General features: G+C 36.8%; 1 protein-coding gene across 4 annotated transcripts in view; it reads right to left on the reverse strand.

The window, feature by feature from the left end:
- Positions 1–15939, reverse strand: part of LOC117400325 (ras-responsive element-binding protein 1-like) — an 80610-nt gene extending 64671 nt beyond the window's left edge. The window contains exon 1 of one of the 4 annotated variants that reach the window (XM_059022554.1): positions 15769–15939. Coding sequence is in view for 2 of the 4 variants with exons in the window: in XM_059022553.1 (XP_058878536.1) it covers positions 15524–15563 (40 nt within the window). In the remaining 2 variants the exon portion in view is untranslated. Of the gene's footprint in view, positions 1–693; positions 788–15523 lie in introns of those variants that run through there. The other 3 variants (XM_059022553.1, XM_034000118.3, XM_059022556.1) reach the window with 3 other exon arrangements.
- Between the last annotated feature and the right edge of the window lie 3630 nt (positions 15940–19569).

Here is a 19569-nt window from a genome sequence, read left to right on the forward strand (position 1 = left end):
TAATAAAAAAAAGTGTACCAGTTCCATTACAAGTTTCCACAGTTAACAGATCTTTGCGATACCTGGGGACCAGATGTTCCTCCCTGACACTGTATAGACTAAGACTCTTCAGCGACACATACTGCATAATTTTCCAAAATTGCGAAAGTGCTTCAGTCCCCGATCACCTTTACTTTGAAATTACAGCCTTGTGAATGTCTTGGTAAATAAAACTTCAAGCTACCAGCAGTTTCACTGACTGTATTAAAAAAAAAAGTATTAAGAGCAGTAAGTAACTATACAGTAAACTATCAAAAGACATATAACTACCTACGGTAGTACATAAAATATCTTGCTTTAAACCTACTGTATACAGTACATATAGCTGCAGCCCAGTATAAACAGAATTCGTTTGCATACTAATTTACTATTAGATTATACCACTCAAAGGGGGAATTCAAGGGAGGGTCCCAGTTTAGAACCCTAAGGGTGAGAGTGCTTCTATATATGGAAGGGACTATATAGCAGAAATGAAGACACTACTTATATTAGTCATCTTTTTTCGACAACTTGAGTTTCTTATAAGTTTTGCATTTAGCAATAATATTAGCCTCAATATCTGGTGATATGTTCTCTCCATCTTTAGCCACCAAGCAAGATAATTTGTGTTTTTTCTAGTCATCCCCCCCCCACACACACACTTTTTAGACTCACCACCTCTCAATCCATTATCCTGTAAGCTATCTTGTGCTTACTTTGGTAACTGCCTTTTCAAACCAATATTTTCCACTGTAAACTTTCTAATTTACAGCACCACGATAAAGAACTAACTTCTCAATATAAAAAGAAGTCTGCGAAAAAAAAAAAGGGCAGACGGACTGAGGCTTATAAGCTTAGGAAGTGGGTAAGACAGTCCAATTAACTGTCTCAAAGACTATTCTAATAAGCCCCGGCAACGCTGCAGTGAAGAGACAGCATCCTGATCTAGTGAACATCAATTTACACAATTTGTTTTTCGTTTAAACCTGTGTTTTAAGCTATTATCGTTACATCTTTTAACTTTCAAACAAACAAAAATCAGCAGCTCACTTAGTTTTCTCACACTAGATTAATAATCATAATTAAAGCACACAATGCTGTACTTACACATGTGGCATTCAAAAACAGTGGTGCCCACATTATCACCCTCCAATAATGTTACAGTATCTTCCTAAGCAGTGTGCAATAAAAGTAGATTTTAACTAAATGTTTTAACAGTACATTGTTAACAGCAAGATCAATGGTCCTTAACCCAAGCAAAGGCATTAGTTGCAATATATGAGTGCACCACTGTACACAATAAACTACTTACTGTATGCTTTACACTGGAAAGTATCCACTTAAAGGGGATGCACCAAAAAAAAAAGAGCATTGTTATTGTATGCCTTGTGTAGGCTTATACTGCCCTTGGAATGCATTCGACAGAAGGACTCTTGCTCATTTGGAACCTTTGACCTCATCAATAGATAGAATCCTTTTTAGGAACTGATGTAGAAATCCACAACAGAAAAGTTATGAATGTATATGTTTATCACTGCAGATGAACATGTATTGTGTAAAAATGAAATTATTTATTTTGTAACATGTACTGATGATCAGTTATTCATCATGTGCAGCCTTTGTCTAGCACCATCAATTAAAAGAGATATACAACACAAAACTGCTTTTCAGAGAAAATGCATGTGAATCAAGATATTCTTGTGCCAATACAATACGTACGAGAAAAAGATCAGTACAGTATTTTCTTTTTTTCTTCCTACAACCCATGTACAGTAGTTAATATTTGTTTAAAAACATACTTTTCTTTCTTACTTTGTTCTCTGTTAAGCCTATAGAGGGCATGGATGTACACAAAAATGCTGCGATGCTGCAGAATGACAGGCACAGACAAGTGCAAAACTGATGGTTTCAGAACAGTTGGCAGAGCTATCGTTTATTACTTGTTCCACATCACTGGAATATCCATTTCTCATGGAAAAGCTGTTGATAAAGGGATGGGGGAGGGGAGGGGGGAGATTAGTGGCTTCCAACATGTAGAAAGCTGCAAGAGTGCTTTGACAGGCCTGTTTAACCTGTTCTACTGATTGTTCACTATGCTTAAACCCATGACATCCTTATAAGGACATTGTTGAAACTGTTTACTGAAGCATTCAGTAGGCTTTATATATCATAACAGTGATAAATATTCTTGTAGTTTTCATGTTACCATGCAAAATTCATCCAACAGAGAATGTAAAAAAAAAAAACTAATTGCAACTTTCCTGAATTTCTAGGAACTTAATCTTTCCACTTATAGTATATGCAGTTGTTCTCAATATTTGCATTAGATGAATCACAAGCGGAATTGCTGAACACGCCTACACTACAGTATTTTAATTTGTGTCATCCATACTTTCAGGAGTTATCCAGGATATGGCTTGGTATTGGCTAATAGTGAGTTAAAAGTCAAGCAGGCTAAAGGCAGTAAATGACTCCCTTGGCAACAGAAGCATCAGCTGTCATTCTGCACAGGTGCTTTTGACAGAACTTTCAGATTTTTCATAATGCAGTGTTTTGTTTTTGGCAAAATTGCTAGATTAGTCATTTCAACCTAACAATGTATGTACTGTAAGATTTACTGAAGGATCTAAGCAAATGCATTTTACTTGTTGTTTGTGTACTTAATAAGCATAATTTTAGTAACACAAAAGGTCCCATGCTGGTTACTATACTGTTGTAAAATAAATAATTAATAATATTAATAATTCCCGAAGTACCTGTAAACATATTGTGCTCAAATAATTTGGGAATTATCATGACCGTCAGTGAATAATATGTTATTTTAGCAGAGAAAGGAAAGAACATCACTTTATGGAAAAGCTTCTCTTTTTTTTTTTTCTATGTACCTCCAACTTTAGCATTCTGCAACCAGCATCATCTGAGTTTTTTTTTTTTTTATGGTGCTCACAAGTACAGCAGGCTGCTGTTGTCGCTTACATCTGACAGTTGTCCTCTCTGCAACAAATGGCACATTCATGAGCTAGGACAGCGTCTGCTCAGTCTATAAATTGAAGGAGGCCAATGTCTATTGGCTGGCTGGGCTAATTTTGAAGAAGTAACTGGTCATGGTGTCAAGCTGTTTTTTAGTTACAGGAAATGTTGGTCTAAGTAGCTACTTGACGCACAAAAACATTTTGCACTGAATGCAGCGATTCTGGCTTCCATGGACACAAAAGCAGAGGAATTCAACTTAATTTAGGAAGTCAGACATGAATACTAGTTACCAGATCTCACAACCAGCAGTAAAATACAATTTTTGTTTAAAATGCCAAAAAGCTCAGATGCAAGTGAAGATATCAACCCCACCTTCTGAAAGACTGAAAATATTACAGATAATTCTTAGTCTCAAACCTCAATGGAGGCAAACTGAATCTTCACAACTATAAAAAGGGACTGACTTACAGTACTGCACGTACTTGGTGTGGCAAAAACAGGATGGACCAATGTAAGGCTATGGGACAGGATGAGGAGGAGGAGGTGGAAGAAAAAAAGGTTTATTTTTTAAACAAAAGAACCAGGAAACACGTTCTTTAGAAAACTGTTACAAGTAAGTGACATCTTCGAAGGGAGCAGGATTTCTTTTTTATGCAGGTAATTGGAGGCATGACTATTGTCCCTTCTGAGCATAGAGAGAATAGGGTGTGGCCAGTCTGAAAGGTAGAAAAATACTGTTTTGTTAGAGAAAATGATCATGGGGACTAGAAGTTATCCATCAGGGCTCACCAATCCTGTTCGACTGGAGACTGGTGTCAACAACAGTGCAGTACAATGCTGCTCGGCCACAAAACAGTCACTGTGGCAACTGATAGGTTATGCACTGAGGTCATATTGGAGAATGCAAGTACTGTTTTTGATGTGTAACCTTAGACCTACTTTTGTACTGATACAGTAATAATGATGTTAACTGTGTAAAAAGACAATGGTTATCCCTGTTGAGACCACCATCTTAAAGTGCATATGAATGTTAAGTGCATTTATTTATTTATGTTTTAATTTACTTGTGGAGCCATATAAACTCCAGTGGTACTGCAATGCAAATATAATGCATGCATTAGCTTAGGCCCTAAAACTGAAATAATTAAAAGAATAAACTACTGAAGCTAGGGACAGCAGTAACTGCTGTTAAACACATATGCACACACACAAACACACACGTACTGTATTACAATGGCTGGTAATGAACGTTCAGAGAAGAAGACAGGGTAAAAATTGTACAGCTAAGTTGACCTGTATTTCCTAAGAAACTATTATCCAGCAATGTCCTCCAAGCTAATCTCTCCCTCTCTACAGCTATACACAGGATTGAGGATGCAGGCCAAAGTACAAGGCTAGAACATCAGCCAACTGTTGCTGTGGTAGCTTTACCCCTCCCCTCCCCATGTGCCACTGCTGGACCAATCAGCAGACTTGCCCCAGCTGCTCAGCTCTGTTTGCAAAGTTCAGAGACTGACAGACAGCAGTGCACTGTTACTGCAGAAGGTGTCATCCATCACAGACTGGGACTGCTAAACTGAATCTCGCATGCTCCCACATCATGGTCTTCCAGCTTCTTTACCCACTCCCCAACCCCCACCCCAAATAACAGACACATTGTTTTTCTGTTGCATAGATTTTGAAAGAAAACTGCAGTGTAAGTTAACACCTAGGGGCCAGTTTACAACATGTGCTAAATCCTTTGACTTTTCAAGGGTAAACCAGTAACTGGAATAGAACTAGAAATCACTTCAAAAATATAATTAAAATGTAAGCCCCATTCTTTTTAAAATCTGTATACATTTAAATACATAGTCTATTGTGGTTTCTGTCATTATATTACCAAGTCTATTACAGGTGACAAGACAATTGGTGTACTGTGATTCAAATATGATAAATCTTTTCAACATTACCGTAATAAAAATGTACACCTTTGGCATCTCCTTCAAGTGGGATTATCTTGTTAATAATTATCACACTAACTCTGTGTACACAACAGTAGTTTGCTTCCTGTATTGTGGAGTGGCTTTAAATATATTTAAAAAATTACATTATTTACAGTATTTGAAGACAGAATGACCAACTTCATCAGTTATCTTTACTGAACAAGCATTCACCCTCCTCAGTGGAAAAATCTAAGTATTCCTGCCAGTGCTGTGTTCCTTGCAGAACCAATTTCTCTGAGGTCTGATAAAAGTTGTTAATGTTTACTGAAACCTGTGAATGAACCGCAGTAAAGCAGATAGCAGAAAACGTTGCCTTCTTTTTTCTCTCAACAGCATCTTGTAGGAGGGATATATTCATTTGATCCCACAGGCAACTTACCAAACAAGCCTATTTTTATTGCTAAACAAGCAGTAATGAAACCATATGGTGTGATAGCAGCCCTTTCTCCAGGATACTGAACCAGCAATGAGACAGTGCTGTAAAGTATGTGCTGTATCTGACCCTGGGAGAATTAGAGAATGACTGAACAGAAATAGCTTTTCAAATGCTTTCATTTACAGAGTAGGCTGGTGATGCCAAAAATGTTGCAATATAAACAAGGAAACAGAAAATTATTTCGAATTGAACTGTGCTTCAACAATTGGTACAGATACATTCGTAATCAGTTGTTACTATCAAATTAAGATTGAATGGTTGCTGGTTCAGTTGAGGTCCCCACCAGTAATTTTATGCTTTTTCTGATCTGACAAAGCAGTCTCCTGCGACATGTTCCTGTTCAGAAGAGTCTGGATATTTAAGAGTTCCTGCATAAAGGGATTCTAACAGGTCGACCTAGCTTCTGAGTCCATTTCAAAATCAGAATTTATTTAAATGCTGGTAGCACATACTGTTAGATCACAAAAACCTGAGCACAGAAGTGTAGACATAAACTGTACATCAACATTGTTTATTTTTCTTTATACTGGAGCAGATTATTCAATGAATACTTTATGCAAGATGCTATTTTATGCAAGCTGCAATTTTAGTTATGTTCAGTAAAATTGATTTCAGCAATTCATTCATATCTACAACAGATCTTAGTGCTTCAGTGGTAAAAATGTGTTAATCTTTTGTAAAATGTATCTAATTCCTTCTGGATTAATTGTGCTGCTTTTGCAGACCTTGCAGACAGCACACGTTCATCACAAAATGTAGAATATAATGGAAAGTGAAAACTCAGCTCTGGGAGCAAGAACAGAGAAAATAAGGGCCTAAAAACTAATTTGATAAAAACCATTAAATCTTTTTGTAAAACTCAGGTGGCACTGTACGCTTTGATCAGGTTGAAGTGTTGCACTTTCTGGTGTCTCTTGAGGTTCTTACTGTGGTCCTCCGACTGAGCTGATAAGTGTCTGCGTTGTTAAGTCCTCTTCTGCCCAGCCCTACTGACAACGAAAGTCTTAATAAAATTAAATCAACAGTTGAATCAAATCAGCACTCTTACACTTGCACTACAGTAGATTAGGCCACAAAGAGACGGAAACATGCCTCTCTGTACCACTCATTTACTGTAGTGGCTTGTTAGTTAAACTGGTTGTATAAAAGTGCTGTATGTACTGTGGCTGCACCTGTACTGTTGGACCAGCAATTAATCTATAGCAGAGCTCATTTCATTATCTAATGTCAGCTGCATTAACATCACGACTTGGATTAGTATGTTGACTGGTATTCAAGTACAGAATTACTTTTGGGTGTTTAGCCAATTCTTTTCGACAGTTAGTAGATAGACTTAAGCACGTCACTTGGTAATGTATAAAACTTAACAGACATAATGTTCCTGAAAAGACAGTAAGTGACATTAACCTTTGCAATGGGATTTACTTTGTGATACAGTGCAAGTACACCATGTTACTATGAAAAGAAAGAGATGCCCCTATCCATTGTTCAAGCTACAAAGCATATTTTTCAGAACACAGTATGTGCTACAAGAAAATACAATGTGTAACATTTTTTTCTGCAATTAAAAAAAAAATCTAAATACAATTATTATTATTTATTTATTAGCAAAAGCCCACATTCACTGATTAATAACTATGGCTAACTTTATACGCCGATAAACTATTTTCGGTAAGTTAAGGGTTAAACTTCATCTACCTTTGACTTTGTACAACTGTACAATCAGCATTTACAAAGACCCCACCTTTCATCCAAAGGTTTCAGTCTCACTTAAGACTTTTGTCTCCCCCAGGTACTGCTCATATTTAAATAATCCTCACTCCACACACCCTCCCCTCTTTTCAATGGCTGGATGCTCTCAGGTGTTTGGAGCTAACTTTTTTGCCAAGAAGCAACAAGAAGATTATAGTCACCTTGGAAACAAACTGCACCCAGTGTTTGCAGAACAAACAATGGCACCTTTTCAGGCAGTACGGAGGAGACAGGTCAAGGGACAGCCAAGCAATTCTGGGACTCACAGGAGTGTTAACATATCGCATTCTGAGCATGTGGCAAAAAATAAACCTGCACCAAGTATGTAAGTGAGAAGTGCTGGCTGCTGATCTTAGGATCACTCACACAAGACACACACACCTGTACTGTGCTTGTGGGTGCGTGCAGGCAATGAGCAACCATATTGTGTGGAAGAACAGTCACTACCAATATGTTGGAATTAAGTTGTCTTTCATTTTTATTCATTGAGCTCTTTTGTATTTCATTAAGTTAACTATTTAAAACAAAACAAAAAAAAATGTTGGCTTTTTAGGAAACCGTAATCAAGATTTAAGTTTCATAGGTTATTTATTATAAACTGCATCATTTCCAAAGAATGTTTCAAAAGAGCCAACTACACCATTATCATGTATTCATTTCATGAATGCAAATCAGCACAGCTCAGAATTACAATTTGCTTTCAAATAACAAAAACAAAAAACAATTTCAGTCTGTTGAAGCAATACTTAAGCAGAGTTTAACTTGGCTCTAAACTAAAATGCCATTGATTACAGAGACAGATTGACTAATATATAGTAAAAACTGTAACTTTCTTCAATTTTACTACTGTAAACAACATCTTGCTTCAAAAGTAGGTACAGCAAGCATCAAAAATAACACACTGTTACAACAAAAATGAGTAACGGTCTTAAACCCTCAGGTTCCTAAGTAGAACAGCATTTCTAATATTATCATCCTGGTACTTTTAGAATTGCTCCCCAAAATTGATCTTTTTCATTTGTATAAACCTGACCAAAGAACATGCAGGTGCTACAATGCAGGTTACTGCCCAAAGAATAACCTTAGGCTGACATTTAATCCTGTCATTGTCAGAATGGTAACTACTGATATTATCATGCTATCTTATTTACTACATTGACAGGCCTTAATACAAAACCTGAAGAAAAACCCTTTCAGTTAAACCTTTGAAACTGCTTCAATTCAGTTACATAAGTTTGTAACCAAATACATTTGGTACAGAACTGTTTCATAAGAACGGGAACATTCTTGGGTTGTTGCCCCACTTAGGGCCGTCTAGAGTACAGTAAATGGAGTAACGTCTACCAGTCCAAAACAGGGTTATATGAAAACATCTATTTCTATTCCTGTATATGAATGTAGTAATAGAAAACATCAACTTAAATTCTAAGCTTACTTTTACATCAACTTTGACTTTATTCAACAGAAAATCTTTGTTTCCTGGTTTAAAAAACAAAGCCAGATGAGCACACAACTTAAAATGACACAGAACAAATGTAAGGTGGTGCGGCTTTACTGCATATGCAGTTAGAACTATTAGGTAGTACCTTACATTCAGTTTATTTTTGGTATTTTATTAATATATTTTAGGAACAAATTCCTTGCACTTAAACCATTAATAGCTTTTTTAATAAAGGCAGGTAAGAAAGATGCCTCTTCTTTCACTACTAAAGCAACAAGTGCTAGCTGGAAGTACCACCCTTCCCCCACAACCTCCAGCAGCTATCACAAATCCTCAGGCAGCAGCAACTGCCAGCTGACAAAACTGTTTAGTCAGCAAGAAGCAAGGGAGAGAGGCAGTCCGTCTCTCTCTCTCTCTCTGTGTGTGTTAACTCCTTCCCTTATGTGAAGAACGTTAAGCTAGACCCCCCCCCCCCCCTCCCCTCCCCCCTCATCATCCACTGAGAAAACTGTTCTGAAAAATGTACAGTAATGGACATCTGTAAAGTTGTTCAACCCAACCCCCCCTCACACTATCTAGTTAAAAACACTGGGTCCCATGGCCCCCTTTGAGAAGAAGGGACACTCAAAGTTGTTGCTTCTTGTCTTGTTACTTCCTCCATCTTTCTGCGAGACCATCATGCAAAAGAAGTACACCGCCTGTTTCACTTCCTATCCCCAACTCCCCTATGGGCTCCAGGTGCTGGCTGTGTTCTGTGCATTCTTTCACAGTAATGACACATCAGCGAGTAGACTTTGAACCCCCTATAAATACCTGGCTTATTTGATGTGGAGGAGGATTGTGCCCGTGTTGAGGATGCACTGTGCTGCATTGCAAGCATTTGAAACTTAGAAAGCTGTGCAGTTGTGTGTGTGTGTGTGTGTGTGTGTGTGTTTTTGCATTGTCCTTTGATGGCAGGATTCGTATTTGTATATTTAGATGACAGTTTTTGATCCACAACTTTCACCTTACAACCACTACTTAACCACATTCTTTGCAGTTGAAATTACTTATTTTATTGTCTAATCCAGAATTCAAAATTAAGAGCAAGAATTATGAATATTATTCATTACATTTCTTAAAAAACAAAAACACACACAAATGAAAGTCCTCCCTTGCAGATGCAATACCCTGAACTGTACTATACATTATGTTGTGTTTATTGTAGTGTCTGAAAAAAATTCACAAATAGCCTCTGACACACTGCAGTCCTACAAAATATTTACACAGAAAGTTAAATATGTTCTGATTTCAAGGTCGTGAAAAGACCTCTATTGCCTGCTTTGATAAAGTGTGTTTGTGCATCGTTTACAGGAAGCTGGGTTAGCAATAATTCAATAATGAAATACATAAGTGTAAGTATTTGCCAGGATTTTTGGATACTATGAATAAGTCTGTAGTCTGTTAATAACATACAAAGCTGCCATGGCTGTAAATACAAAGCTAGAGCATTTAAAAAAAAAAGGCATGCACACTGTACATACAGCATGTAGGTAAAGACAGATGGGACAGATTTTTTCAAAACAGTTTCTGTACTGTAGGAACCACAAATATATGTGTATCCACTCGACTTGGTTTATTTCATCATTCACTTCTTGAGCTCTGATCACTTAACTATACATTGTGTTCCCAAATACGCCATCAATTGAGAAACTGTATCAAACTGTACAAAGATGCCCCTTGCATTGCAAAGTATCTATTATGCCTATTCAAACTGCACGACATTGCTTGAAAATAAAAGTTTATAAGTTACTGATGCACAATTTCTGTTTAATGCTTAGTTTAATCTTTTCTAACTAAATTATCTGCTCTCAAGTAACGGCTGCCAATTGTTGCAAGTTGTGTCAGGTTTTTTTGAAGCAGAAATATTGGACCACCAAAATCTTAATTTTTTATATGAACCAGACTTAAACCTCCAAAGGTGAATGACATGAGCGGCTAGTTTGGGACAAACCCTTAGCATGCTAAAAAATCTATTACTAATAATAATGATTTTTTATTTTTTTAAATCTACATTTAGTATGTGTGCCCATCACTCTCATTTAAGCATTGGCCACTAAAGTTAGAACCACAACAAAATGCAGATTAAACTGTAAAAACAATCATTCTGTTGCTTAAAAATAATTGACGTGCTGTACCAAACCACAACACATTTTGTGCTTTTGTCATGCTGAATTAGAACATGTCATGGACTTGTCATTGGCAACATTTGCATTTTTAACACATTTTCCCCTAATTTAAAATTATATTGCACTTAGGCAGCGATGGCAGTTGATTCCATGAAAGCTATTTTATAACAATAACAAGTGTTCAGATTGTAGCGTCTCATTACAAACTGAAGTCAGTGTATCGGCATCATAAATGCCCAAGGTTCTTCCACTATATTCATACAAAGGTTACTGGATAATGGCCAGATACAAGGTTGCCGCACATGATCTTTCCACATTTATTTCAGCGTGGTTTAAAAGCAGTTTCACATGATCTTACCATAATCGCCAAAAAGAAAACAGATGACGCAGTGCAACGGATGCCTTGTCATCCAAAAGCAAGGTGACTTTATTACACCAATAGAAGCACCACTGTGGAAGATGGCTCTAAATTATTCATAAAATTCCCTACTTTTTAGGAGTAACAATAATAAAGCATTCACTGATGGTCTAACTAAAAAAACAATTAACATCCACAATGATGTTTGATAATAATTGGCCCTTTCTAACATAAAGGGTTCCAGTGATTGATGTCTGTGAGCGTCAGTACAGCACTAGTGAACCTTTTATTGTGTCTAAAATGTATTAGACCATCACTGTATATATCTTCAGTACAGTACAGTTTACTCAGTAGGTCTGGGGATCCGAAATTGCTTCAAAGTTTATTGGAAACTACAACTTGACCAGTTAAAATAAATCAAAATAAACCACTTTATTTAAAATCAACTGCTATAGTGCACCAGGAAGCTCATTCCTTGCAGACCTGCATCCATGCTCTGCAATGGGATATAATCTTAATCTAAAATAGATGTGTTATAAATAGAGAAGGAGCAAAGAGGGAAGCCCATCTGGACCCTCAGGCCAACAAGGGAGATTTTTTTTCAACATTTAAGCACATATACTGTGCAAATTTAACTGACTGAGGAACCCACGCTTGATGTAAAGTACAGTATGCTGTACTGTACATTTTATTTTGTCACACACTGCCCATTATTATTATTATTATTATTATTATTATTATTATTAGTAGTCGTAGTAGTAGTAGTCCTATTTAAGCCAGTAGTAGTAGTAATAATACAAAGTGGGACATGCTTTATCAAGATACTTCTATTTGTGGATTTTGAATGTCACAAGAGCATTACAAAACACATATACACTTTTTATGTAAAACGAGGCAATTTTCACAAAACTTTAAACACATGCTTTAACCTGTTATTATATATATATATATATATATATATATATATATATATATATATATATATATATATATATATATATATATATATAAGTCTCTTCAAAATAGAGATCTTATAAGAAGAGTTAGTGTTAATCTATTTCTATTAGTTACTGAGTACTGTAGGACTGTGAAAAGTCCTTAGGGATGTCAGCCAACAGGCAGTCACTCAGTTTGTTTTCATTCTTTAATCTTACAATAACTCTGAGGGGGGCTATACAATAGCTTTTCCCACCCCTATTAGTACCAATCTATTGAAGACTGAGAGATTACAGGTGAATCCCAGTAGGGTCATTCAGCTGGGCAGTCTGGGACTTTTCAAAGTATCCTAGTTCTACTTGATTGGATCGCACTGAACAAACAATCCCCACCCGTCACCTACTTGTTTTGTCTCAGGAGACTATTCACTGAGCGCTGTTCTAGTGATTGCAAGGCAGGCAGACTGCTGCATGGTTATAAAAGGCTTGGATGCAAAAACGTTGCATTCCACAATTTGAAACTATAGTAAAACTTTGTGTTTTTTTATTATTATTTCTTAATTCAAAATTAAAAGGGCTCTATCTTTTATGGCTTCCTTTAAAAATTGTAGAACATCCTAAACATAAAAAATCTCCACTTGTTTTGTGATTAAACAGTTTGGATGCTTTACCACATTTACACTGCATCTGCATTTTCTTTCTTTCTAAAAGCAAAACTGGATAAACACAAAGACAGGGTGGACAATCACAAAGAAAGTGATTGAACAAAAACCTTCAAATTCTAATGCACAGCAAAACTTGATGCTTCAGGTCTCCCTGCACAGGTCACCCTCCAAAATACATGCTTGGATAGCACTGAACTACTGTATAATGAGACAGATAGTCAAGGACAGTCACATCAAAACTCAATTAAACAATCCCACATGGAAAATGTATCAAAACTTCAAGACATAACCCTGCAAATTCTGCAAGTATTGTGTTTAAAAAAATCAAATAAATCATAAATGAATGTGAGTGTTAAAGGCTACCATGGAGCTAAAATGAAGCTGTGTGTTATTTAGTTGCTACTGTAGCTGCCTTAAATGAATACATTGCCTCACAAAAATACATTGTGATGTAACTAAAAAACAAATAAAGATAATGAAACAATAAAAAAAAGTCTAACTTTTAGTGTTTCATATTACGGATCAATCATTAATATAAACTGTACTAACCAGAACAGTACACCTAGATTCTGAAAGTACACCCCACTGTACTTAGAAATACTCATGACAACTTGCCAAATAAACTCAAACTTACTTTACCTGACTGATTTTCTTTCTAGACTGCAATCTCTGTTTAAAGTATATCTTTTCGACGAAATAATCTTGATGATACTGATCTCTGTTCAAACAGAACTGAAAAATCACCTAACCTTGAGGTCATAGTATAAAGTTAACCTAAAATGAGCAACAAAAATGGCTGCACCACCTGTGCAAGACTACTCAGCTTAAAACCTCCACCACAAACATCACTGAGTGCTCAGTGGGGGCACTCTGCTCCAGACCAGTCACTGAAAGAGATGTTCCAGCTTCAACCCAAACAACATTTACTGACACTCACAGATTTTATCCACGGTATCAAAATCAACTTTTTAAACCTAAGGTACAGTTCCGGACTATTAGAAACTGTGAATGAAATGTGTTTATATACTATATAGCTAGCTGTCTAACCAGGGATGCTGTCAATTTAAATAAACTGCCTACACTACTTTGGAACGGGCCACTCACTTTAATAGGGGGAAAAAAATCATCTGTCAAAAACCTATTAACCTTAAACCACTGCCAATCATCTACAACTTGTTTAAGAATATCTAAAATAACTTGCTCAGATATAACTGGAATGCGCATTTAGTGATTGTATCGTAGAACGTCAGAGCCCCTAATGGGATGATGGCTCCCCGCTGTCTTTCAGTCTCTAGCATTATAATGAAATACTGTATAGTTTATTACTTTAAAGAAACTAAAAACATATAATCGAAAAAAAAAAAAAACATACGTTCAATCAATCCAACCCTGTACCGACCTATTCTTAAAGGTCGTTTTCATTTTCCAAACACCCATCATCAGTACTGCAGCCAACCACAGCAGAAGTCTATTCGACAGCAAACTACATTTGTAACTTTGTGTGTGTGTGTGTGTGTGTGTGCAAGTGTGTTGCTGTTCAAAAGCCGTGTAGAATTTCGTAATGGAATGTGAACTGCTCATCCGGATCTTCATTCTATCTTCCAGTCAGCAAGGGAAAAGGTGGTAAATATGCTTAACAAGGACAATCACTTTCCTTCTTATTAAATCACCCAAAAGTTCTTGCGAGAAAAAAAAAACAATATTTATTTCACCAGTTAATATAGTATACAATTTAATCAACACCCCAGTGTTACTTAGTCCTGATAACAAAAAATAACAAAAAAAACATTTAATTAGGGGTAGCTAAATAAAGAGCAGTGTTACGATTTAGAACGACATGAATGGTCCAATAAAAAGGTGAAAAGGATTCATGCATAAAAACATCCACATAATTACCCCAAGGAGACGGTAAATGATGAGGTTGCAGTTTTCTAGAGACAAAACTTGTCAATTCCTCATCTGTACAAAACTAATTCTCACTCCCACAAAACAAGGAATCCAACTCAACGCAATTCAAGACTAATTTGACCTTACGAATTTCTTATCGGTGATTCTTTTTAAAAAAAAGAAAAGAAAAAAAACAATATGCATTATATATTTGTATATCATAATAATGTTATTAATGCAAACGATCAAACAGCAAATGATATATATGTTGTTACTGCAGAAGCCAAACTTCCTTATTTTCTGACGATGCTTAATGTCTGTCCTAGATTATACTTTTTATAAAACCCACGTCCGATTAACGAAATGTCATATGACCCAAATATTAAATTAAAATACAGCAAATTAGTTAAAAACTAATCTTAAATTAGGTAAGTATATACAATTAAATAACAAGCAACAGGCTCGACAAGGTCAAAAAGCAAAGGACACACACAGCCCCTCCGCATTAGCAGAGCTGATCAAAGTACATAGATATGGATGCTCCGCGCGACAGAAGGATAAACTTTGTGCCTTTTCAATTTCAGCAAACTGCATCCTTCCAAAGTAAAGTCTGAAAAAGTTCGAAGAATATCGATGAATTCAGTTTTTATAACATATTTAGCTACCCTCCCAGGTAGTTAAAAAATAAATGTGTACTGGGAAGACCAAGCCGAATTCCTGAGCTCAGTCAGTTAATGGATGAGCATCAGGTCCAGACGAAACTAGGAAGGAAAGGGGAGTTGCGAAAACTAAACCCAACATCATCACAACAGCCTTTTCAACTTTTGTGTGTCACAAAAGTAGCTCTGCAACAGTATCGAAAAAGAGTTATGAAAGCAGCACTTTAAAGGGATCCGTGTACTTACGTTTGACTTTGTTGGGGTTGGGCTGTTTGCGCCGAGACATGATGATGATGATGAGCGGTGATGATAGACTTACGAGAGAGAAAAAAAAAAGCTGCAAAGTTGTTCCGGAGAGGAATCAAAATGGCGTTTCTGAGGATGTGCAAAGTTCACTAACTTCTTATTTCCCTTTCTCACGTTTTCTTCCCGAACGTGGAAAATGAAAAGAAAGAGTTTAGGAGACCGAAAAAGTCTCTTATTTCGCTCACCTCTGTCACTCGGTCTCCAAACGCCTGCTCTCTCCTCTCCCTAAACCTGATAAGTAGACACATCACGTGTTGCTCCTGCTAGTCTAGTCTCCAGGGGGACGTGTTACTGAGGCTGCCACTACTCATTGCAGCCAGTTACAAGCATCATCTCTACAGCAGGAGGGGTCTCTCTCGAGGAAAAAAAAAAAAAAAGTTTTATCGCACTGCATGGTACCATTCACCTTTCTTATGTTAAAAGATAGGAGGTAAGCCAGTAGTTTTTGTTTGACTTTTTCGCCGTTAAAACAGCACGATGCTGACAGCATCACTTTATGGATGAGGGGAGGGTAAACCAATGCAATGTGTTTCTCCGCTCACCTTTATTACTCAGTGGAAAAAAATTAAGTTGTACCTACTGCGCGTACTGTCTTTGAACCACCGCCTATATAAACAGGGATACAGCTGTAATACAGTTTTTTTTACCACAGAGGTAACTTTATCGAACACTACAAAATGTTCCCTCAATTTAAGTATAATGGTATCCTTAAAGAAGGGATCATGCTGTGTTTTTTTTTAGTTTGTTTGTTTGTTTTGTTTTGGTAGTACTGTATTTAAAATGCGCCCGGCCATCATTTACATGCAAGATTTATTATACAGTAAAACATACTGTGCAGCTGATAATAGGTATCTTTGCCCCTTAATACAGAATCATTGCATTCATATTGGGGTATATATGTGTATATTGGGCTGAAGAGACTCAGTATAATATGCTTGTTCACTCTACTCTACAACAATAATTTAGTGTTGATGCACATGCCCAGTAATTGCTAAATCAAAATCCACAGCAGAAATGTCAACGTTCAAGTTAAACCCTCATAGCTAAACAAAAATATATAGGTGTAACCAGGAAAAAACAGATTACCGCAAGGGAGGCATAGAATGAAATGGGTTATATAATAATAGGATTCCCTAATATAATACACCACTAGAATGATGCGAAGACAAGAGCAATGTTATTTGTACAACACAACAAACAGATTGTAGCGTACCTTAGTTCCAGCAGGCAGGTACATCACACAGGCGGAGGGCGGGCGTGAACCCTGGACCTCTCGCTCTAAAGCATAGCACCGATACCGCTGTACAAAATAGCCAGCTCCCTTAAAAGGAGTGTATATATCAGGATTATGTCTTTGTGTGTGATTACATCTCCTACCAGCCCTGCTGTTGCCTTCTGCGGTGCACGCAACACTCTCCCCTGCCAGCCTCAAGTCTACCCTGGATTTGCTCACCAGGCTACAGTCCAACAAGTGCATTCCGGGGTACCTGCATCCCACTTCTAACACCAATGTAGCATACCTCAGTTCCCGCAGGCAGGCGCATCACACAGGGCGAGGCAATCCACACACAGGCGGCGGGCGGGCGGACATGTGATAATTAATATCCTTACTAAGTTTTATCAGAATTGGTTCTCTACATATTATACAAAATAACATACATGTGCTCATCACTATATCTCTTTTACAATATGTATTTATTTACAAGACACAGTCATGTTGCTCATAGCTGTGGCATTCGCTGGTAGAACACAGGTTAATTAGAATGACAGATGAGAAAAGTGAGTCTTCCTGGCTCAAACACAATATTAAACCGAGGATGTTTCTTAGACATGCTGTACTTTGTAGACATAAGATATGTACTGTATGTTCCATTTCCTGAAATTAGTGTGTGGTCGTAAATAGTATACCATCAGATAATTAAATCTTCTTTTTTCAGAAAGCTGTTTTAAAAAAAAAAAAAAAGTTTTGCTTTCATTATCTAGTGGGAACTGTTGTTCAGATCATTTGGTGACATTTAAGATGTAGATGTAGTTTTCCAACACTTAATTAGGTAAAATCCCCCTCTTATCATTGTTTAGTGCAATTTGTCAACACTACAGAGCAGACATGGCTTGCATGTTTGCCCTAAGGTATTAGAGACCCCCAATTTGTATATGTGCTGGACAGAGTCCCTTTCTGAGGAGATATTAACCCAAAATAGATGATCATCTCCTCTTTAAATAAATGCAAAAGCATCTGCAATTGTAGTATCCCAAATGCTATCCATTTACAACAAATAAACCTCAGTGGAATTGGCTATTTTATGGATAGACCTAATATTTGAGGTAAGTGCTTGTATTTTTTCAAATTGAGGTTTCGTTGTATATGATGCAATTTAAGGTTACACCTGACATTTAGTACATGCATTTATATCATAAATTAATAACCTGAATGTGGAAAAAAATAATAGGAGAAACTCAGGCAATGTGTGGGTCTGGGTAACAACAAAAGTAATAATTGTATTTATTTAAAATTAAAATATATACCAATATAAACATTATGTTATTCATTGTTATAAATTAGAATATATGTTATTGTATTTATTGTATTGCTCTATAGTCTGATTAACCTTACAAAGTCGTAGGAAGTTAAAAATCAAATCCAAGTGGTTTACATTTTAAAAACACACGACCTTCATCATTGTGCTATTTATATAGGAGATCAACGATATTTGCCTAAACTTAAAAAAATGTATGACCAGAAAGCAGCCCTGTAGCGCAGTTTCCATCTGCAAATACATTCACCGAAGTAAACACTGCAATAGTTTTTTTTTTTTTTTTTTTTTTCCTTCCCCAGTTTAGTGTGATGCTATTTTGTTAACGTCTCCTAGGCATCCAAGCCTAACTTTGTTGCTAGGGGAACTATGTTACCTCGTCAAACGATCACAAAAGATCATCACCCATGATCCCATGGTAACTAGGAACAGGAAGACTGGGCATCATCAACGGTAAAATATTACAGCTTGCGGATGAGACACAGAGCCTCCCTTTTGCAACAGCCAGGGGCAGAGTCTAGTTTCGCCGCCTCGCCGATTCCGTCCAGCACCAATTACTGTACCACACTTGGTAATCTTGGCTAAACTAAATACAATATGGTTTCTTTAGGGCAGTCCTCCAACCGTAATCTTGTACGTGCTACTGCTAAACTGTCTTAATTTCTGAAACCGTGCATAAGTATTTTTGCTACTGTATTTCTGCTGGCATCTCTGTTGTACCCTCCCCCCTCTTCGCAGTCACATGAGATGAACACCTGTTTGTACTGTCTTGCTGTTCGGTGACACATTGATGTGTAACTAAATGCCCCATTTAGTGCAAGACGCTAACATTCAACTTATACCAAGGGGCAGCGATTATATTTTATTATGATCAAATAGTTAAGATTTATAAGTATACCAAAAAAGTGTAAAGTCGATGTATTTAACGGTTATGAAGAAAAGGCATTTAAAATGTAGCATATTTTTATACCCCACAAAGCTTTCTATACATGTGCACTGTGTCCACAGGACGCAACTGCAACCACATTGTTGTTTAGTTGTTTTTAAAAGTTAGGCTACTTTATCTCAACTAAATTCAATATTACCTTTCAAAACAATTAAGTATTCGTGTCATACACAGGTAGGTACCCTACACTCAAAATATTTTTATATGTTACTGTTTGACAGTGAATATATTAATGATATGACTATTGATTATTTTAAACTAATGTATAATCACAATCACAAGCCTTGTGGAAACACTGTAACAGCATCCCCCACCCTAGCTCAGCCTCTTGTGCTTGCTGTTTTCTTGAAGTTAATGACCTGTTGAGAGCATTCACTCACAAGCCGGGTACCAGATCAGAGTTGCGCAAGCGTAGTTAACGCTTCTAGCTTGAGCGTTTGAGAAGGGGAAAAAAAAAAAAAAACAGCTGCGAGGGTTAACTGTTACTGGTTGTGACGTTGCTGGAC

The sequence above is a fragment of the Acipenser ruthenus genome, chromosome 4 (assembly GCF_902713425.1).
Source record: "Acipenser ruthenus chromosome 4, fAciRut3.2 maternal haplotype, whole genome shotgun sequence".
Classification (NCBI taxonomy): Eukaryota; Metazoa; Chordata; class Actinopteri; order Acipenseriformes; family Acipenseridae; genus Acipenser; species Acipenser ruthenus.